Source organism: Lepus europaeus, chromosome 10, assembly GCF_033115175.1.
Source record: "Lepus europaeus isolate LE1 chromosome 10, mLepTim1.pri, whole genome shotgun sequence".
NCBI lineage: Eukaryota > Metazoa > Chordata > Mammalia > Lagomorpha > Leporidae > Lepus > Lepus europaeus.
The window spans coordinates 16,077,001-16,083,487 of NC_084836.1; the positions used below are offsets into that span (position 1 = coordinate 16,077,001).

At 44.9% G+C, this 6,487-nt stretch overlaps 1 protein-coding gene across 1 annotated transcript in view; it reads left to right on the forward strand.

The window, feature by feature from the left end:
• The window catches only part of ALDH1L2 (aldehyde dehydrogenase 1 family member L2), a 60,770-nt gene extending 55,697 nt beyond the window's left edge, over positions 1-5,073 (forward strand). The window contains exon 23 of the mRNA XM_062202986.1: positions 1,731-5,073. Within this exon, the coding sequence (XP_062058970.1) occupies positions 1,731-1,786 (56 nt within the window). The 3' untranslated portion in view covers positions 1,787-5,073. The remainder of the gene's footprint in view (positions 1-1,730) is intronic.
• The last annotated feature ends 1,414 nt before the right edge of the window (positions 5,074-6,487 follow it).

Below are 6,487 nucleotides of genomic sequence, written 5' to 3' on the forward strand. Positions count from 1 at the left end.
CCCCTGCCACCCACATGGGAGACACAAAAGAAACTCCTGGCTCCTGACTTCAATCTGGCCCAGCCCTGGTAGTTGTGGCTGTTTGAGGAGTGAACCAGCAGATGGAAGATCTCTATCTCTCTTTCCTTCTCACTCTCTGTATCTCTACCTTTCAAATAAGTAAATAATTTTTTTTAAAAAGTTCGTGGAAAAATGCGAGTAAAATATGTTTATTTTGGTACCAAAAATGTTTTAAAATGATGGATTTTTTTTTGTAATATACATTTTCTGTGAACTTTTAAAAAGTTGCTTTTAAAAATGTTATTTGAAAGACAAACAGGGGAAGAGAGACATCTTCCATCCACTGGTTCGTTCCTCAAATGCCTACGACAGCCCAGGTTGGCTGTCTCCCACAGTAGTGGCAGGAACCCAATGACCTGACCCATCACTTACTGCCTCCTGGATACACATTAGCAGGAAGCTGGAATCAGGAGTGGAGCTGGGACTTGAACCCAGGGGCTCTGAAATGGGATGCAAGTGTCCCAAGGAGCATCTTTGCCAGTGCACGAAATGTCCACCCCCACCATGATTTTTTTAAAGATTTATTTGATTTATTTGAAAGGCAGAGTGACAGGGAGAGATCTCGTATCCACTGTTTCACTTCCCAAATGACCCTAATGACCTGGGCTGGGCCAGGCTGAAGCCAGGAGCCAGGAACTCTATCCAGGTCTCCCACATGGGTGGCAGGGGCACAAGTACTTGGGCCATTTTCCACTGCCTTCCCAGGCACATTAGCAGAAAGCTGGATCAGAAGTGGAGTAGCTGGGATTGGTGTTGTAACACAATAGATTAAGCTGCCACCTGCAACACCAGCATCCCATATGGGTACCAGTTTGTGTCCCAGCTGCTCCACTTCTGATCCAGCTCCCTGCTAATGCACCTGGGAAAGCAGCAGAGGATGGTTCAAGTCCTTGGGCCCCTGTACCATATGGGAGATCCAGATGAAGCTCCTGCCTTTGGCTTTGGCCTGGCCCAGCCCTGGCCATTACTGCCATTTGAGGATTGAACCAGAGGATGGAAAATCTCTATCTCTCCCGCTCTCTGTAACTCTGCCTTTCAAAAAAATAAAATAAACCTTAAAAAAAAAATGTGGAGTAGTTGGGACTCGAACCAGCACTCTGATATGGAATGCCAGTGTTGCAAGGGGGGGCTTCACCCGCTCACTGCTCCATAACATCAGCTCCCTTCTTATCTTTACAAGAAGATTAAACCAGATGATCTCAAACTTTCTCTCTTATGCTCAATTCTGCTCCATTTAATATAATCTGAAGGACAGCATCTTGATTACTTCTGTTCAAACGGACAAAGGATAAAGGTGGAGTTTTGTCATCAAGCAGAAAAGTAAAGGAGAAAGATTTTAATTTGAAACTGACCAAAACAATCTCTGTTCTTTCAAAGAGCCAGTTGCTGGGCCAGACCCTTCTAGCTTAAAGAGTGGTCCTTGGACCACTGACATCAGCATTACTGGGGTATAGGAAGAAACACACACCTGAGGGCCATCCCCGGACACGATGGAGCCAGAAGCTGCACTTTAACAAGGTGCTCAGGTGATCCATCTCGGTCCGAGAAGCACTGGCCTAGGCCACGTTCCATTTACTCTGTGATCCGTATACCTACGCCTGTGCCCAGCAGTCTCGCGACATCACACCCACCCGGGAACCTGGTTCCTCAACTGCTTTTCTCTTCCTTAGGTGAGGAAGCTCTAAATGAATACCTCAAAACCAAGACAGTGACACTGGAATATTAGAGCAACGCCATCCTCACCGGAGGACCCCCGGCAGACAGAACCACTTCTCAACAGTGCACCACAGTTCAGAAGACGCCTGGGTGTGCTGAGGAAGGAGGTGTCAACCACGAGCCACTAAAGAGACACACGGGCCTTGAAGTGGGTCAGGACCCGTGTCCCGGCGTTTACACACAGGCCTGGGTATTTTCTAATATGTCTTTTATACCTTAAAATGACTTACAGTTGTTGGATTTTGACCATGTTGTATATCATACATATTTCTAAAATACCAAGGTGCTTCTCCCCCATCCCCCATCTAATCTGTTTATGACTGTCCATCTTGAAATCATCAATACCATGCAGTTGTAATACAAAAGCCATTTTGGAACCTTTGTATAACGTTTACAGGTTTTAACCTCAGAACCATTCATACGGGGCTATTCAAAAGATTTCCTATGATTTTACTTTGAAGGGACAGTGTGTCCTGTAAGGAATGTGAAGGGTTTTTTTTTTCCTTTTTTTTTCATATTTGGAAATAAGATACATCTCTGTGCCTTTGATGTTCTATTTTTGAAACCACTGTGATGGGTAAGGAACCCACAAGCATTTCCTGAGGATCTACCAACTAGGTACGAGGTGCCATATCATGTTCTGAAAAGTATGCCAAATTTAAGGACGTGATCTTTGGCTCCAAGGTTTAAATGGTAGTAAGTAACTCCTAAAGTGAACTGCACAGTGTGACAGGGTAGACAGGCTGATCTTTTGGTTCATAACATAGCATCTTACTGTCTAAGCGATGTTGGGTAACTCCCCTGAGCCTCAGTTCCTTAGACACCAATAGGGACAGCACCACCTCCCTCAGGACTCAACACAGCAACGGAAGGAAAGCATCTCAGGCTGTGCTTTGCGGGGGTAAATGCTCATTAAACTTTTCCTCCATCCCTCTTTTAAAACTGTATTGAAATAGGTTGGTAACCCAGCTGAGTTAACTGCTCACTGTCCTTTTCAGTGGTCACCAGCTACAGGCTGCTTCTCTCACCCGCCGTCCTGACACGCTGCCTGACTCAGCAGTACTGAGAAATGCCGCGTAATGGCAGTGGCACAAGGTCAAGGCTGCTTTTCTCACAGCAGCTTACTCGTCCCTGAAGGACACTGTTCCATTTTTATACCTCCTGGTTCTGCTGCTCACAGCTGGCTGATCTTGGGCAAGTGTATTATCTAGTATCTCAAAGTCTAGGTGTGGTCTCTGTAAAACAGGGAAGCATCCCTATCTCATTGGGTGTTGCAAGAATTTGATGAGATAAATATGCACACACAGGGTGTGGGGATCACAGTTAGGGCTAAGGAATAGGGACTGTTACAACCCACGCAGCACTCACATCATTTCCCTTTCAGACAGAAGCAGGGAGGTGGGTAAATTATCACCATCCGTGGTGCCCAGAGAAAGGGGAGCTCCTGAATCATGGAGCAGTCAACCTATTTATTTCTCTTTCCAAGTAAATGTCAGTGCACATTTCTATTTCTCTGACTTTGAAGAAGGCCTTAGGGAAACTCCAAGGCCCAACAGGAGGGGATGTAGGGAATCAATAAACAATGAGCAACAGCTGTAAATTCAGAGGCAAGAGACCCTGCCAGAGGAGGAAACACCAGGTTTGGTCCCAGCATGGCCAGCAGAGCACAGTTTGCCGGGGTAAGCATTTTTCATCATGTATTTTTAAATTTAACATCAGAGCTTGGCACAGCTGAAATTCTAAACTGGAATAAATATTCATTGGACCAAAATGGCAGTTCACCTTTGAGCAAAATGACAAAGGCCTTATTCTAAGTGGTCACATTTAAATGAACCGTTCAAATTGATTTCATTTGATTTAGAATTTTACCTTGTCAGACTATTTTAGTGATAGAATGGCAGATAAAAACACACCTGCTCTTCTGGCCTGATTTTATTTTACCTTCTAGGATTAATCTAAGTAGCCAGTGCTTTTAATCTTCTTTGGGCCATACACCTCTATCAGAACCTGATAAAAAGCTATGGACCCTCTCTAACGTCTATCCACAAATCCATATGCAGGTACATAATTGTGCAAATATCCTCGAGGGAGCCACAGACCTCCCAAAGACTGTGCTTGACCTTCCTGTGTCCATAAGAAGTTCTAGCAAGTTCTTACCAGCTGGAATTTTTATATCTGACAGCTGATAAGAATCAGAGGTTCCATGAACTCCTACAATCATCATGTGAATTTGAATGGGAAAGCAATGATCCACAGCCTGCTGGGTTTAATTAACACACTGAGTAATTGTATCATCACTGTTTTTTCGGATCACTGATTGTTTTGCTAAGCTACAGGATAAAGCTCTGACTGATCATTGCCTGAACTGGGGGGAGTGTGGACACTCTATACAGTTCTACTTTCCCTCCAGCTCACCACCTGCATGGCCTGTCTGGCTTTGCTTCCCCCAGGCTGGGCTGTCTCCTTGAGGTTCCGGTTGTCAGAAATACACCACTTACCACTTGGTACTGAAATCAGCTGCCTTCCTAAGTAGATACGAGCACCCCACCCAACCCTTAGGGCTAGCGATGTCAGTAATAATATTAACACAAGAGCAATCACTTATTGAGGGCCTCCTGAGTGCCCAATGTCATGCTAAGCACTTTTAAAATGTGATCCTAATCGTCAAAATATGTGAAAAAACTGAGACATCGAGGCGCCCTGCATCCAGCTCCCACCACTGCCAGGCCGTCATCGTCATCTCTTACCCAGACTGTTGCAGACGTCCCCGGGAAAGGTCTTCCTCATTCTTCCTCGGATGGTTCTGTTCAGGCTTGAAGGCACAAGGGGTCGTTCTGCTGAAAACCCTCGAAGCGCTCCTATTTCATTTAGAGTTGAGTCCATGTGTTCACTAGGGTTCCCCATACCCGTCCTCCAAAAAATAAAGCTGTCGGTGGAAATCTGGGCCTAACGGAGATAAGGGATGGTGGGTAAGGCATGAGGCACGCTGGATGAGGGCGACTACTAGTATTATACAAATAACACCCAAGTGGATTTGTGAAATGATTAAATAATGACAAAAATTACAGAAAACATTATCTTTGCCCAGAAATAACTCACAGATGATATCTGAGATTGTTCCTGACTTTTTCTATGAATACACATACTTTTTTTTACAGAATTATTGTAATATCATACATGATTTTGTTAACTGCTTTTTAAACTAACAATGGCATTAACCATCTTATGTCTACAAACATACCTCTGCTCATTTTAGTGGCTTTAATTCAACTTGTTCTCTATTGCTGGATATTTAGATCTGCTTTTTGCTGTCTTAAATGTCACAATAAATCTTTTATGCAAACTTGTGACCAAAGCCATACTTATTTAATAAGGATAAATTCAAGAGAGACAGAATTCCTGAGTCAAAGGCAACTCCACTAAGTTTCCGCAGTGTTTGCCACCATTGTGTACTATTCTTACAGCATCAGCACATCTCATACTTACTGAGCACTGCAAGCATATGATAGTCTTAACTCATTAATCTCTCACCTAAAATCCTCTTAGGAGATAGTTATCCCCATCTTACAGATAGAGAAAAGAAACTATGGTAAGTGCATGGGCTAGGATGTGATAGACAGCTTCAGAGCCCATGGCATAGTGACCTGGGGACCCATGATGGCCCCAATGTGCTGACCAGACTTGGAGCTCGGCTGCTCCATTAGCCTTACACGGTGAGCCTCAGGAATTCGCTTACTATCTCTTTGCAGTCTTCCTGTCTGTGAAGCAGATATAAACACAGTATCTCACAAGGCCAAGGTCTTTCCTAACAACAAGGAAATGTATTCTGCCTGAAAACAAGACCCCCAGCAACAGTACAGTATGCAGGGTCATTGGGTACAGGACTCAGTGATGTTCTCTGCTTCTCTCTGATGTGGGCAATGACTTTATCAACTCTGCAATCCAGGTTCTTGCCTCGCGCAGATGGAAATAAGTGGACACTGCTATTGTCTGCAAATAGGAACAGAGTTTATTTGACAGTGAATGAATCAACGTACATTCACATAGTGTGGGCCAAATTGCCCATAAACGAGAGAGAAAAGAAAAACTGGAAAGTGGCACCATAATCGGGAAGGTCCGTCCGAATTGTGGCAAAGAGAACACACAAGTGGTCTGTCCAGTGCACTTCATGGTGGAAAGAATGGAAAACATAGCAGCACTAAGTGGACTCCGTGGCGGAGAGCTCCCAAGAGCGGTGGTCTAAGCAGGGTCCACGGCAGAAAGGGAACTCTCCTGCCTTCTACTTCTTTCTGTAAGCAAGGGAGTGGTACTCCCATTAGATATGTAAATGGGGTGGGGACTTAGCAGGCACCCTGCTCCTGGATGATAGGTGTATCCTGGGAAGGCAGACATATCAAATCAACAGTTAAAGACACAGCATCATTTTGCAGTCACACAAGAGCTGCAGCTTGGGAGGTGCTGTGGCACCAGCATCCCATGTGGGTGCCAGTGAGTCCTGGCTGCTCCACTTCTGATCCAGCTCTCTGCTATGGCCTGGGAAAGCAGCAGTAGATGGCCCAAGTGCTTGGGCCCCTGCACCCATATGGGAGACCCAGAAGCAGCTCCTGGGTCCTGGCTTTGGTCTGACCCCATCTGGCTATTGAGGCCATTTTAGGAGTGAACCAGTGGAGAGAAGATAGCTCTCTCTATATATAATTCTGCCTAATAAGAA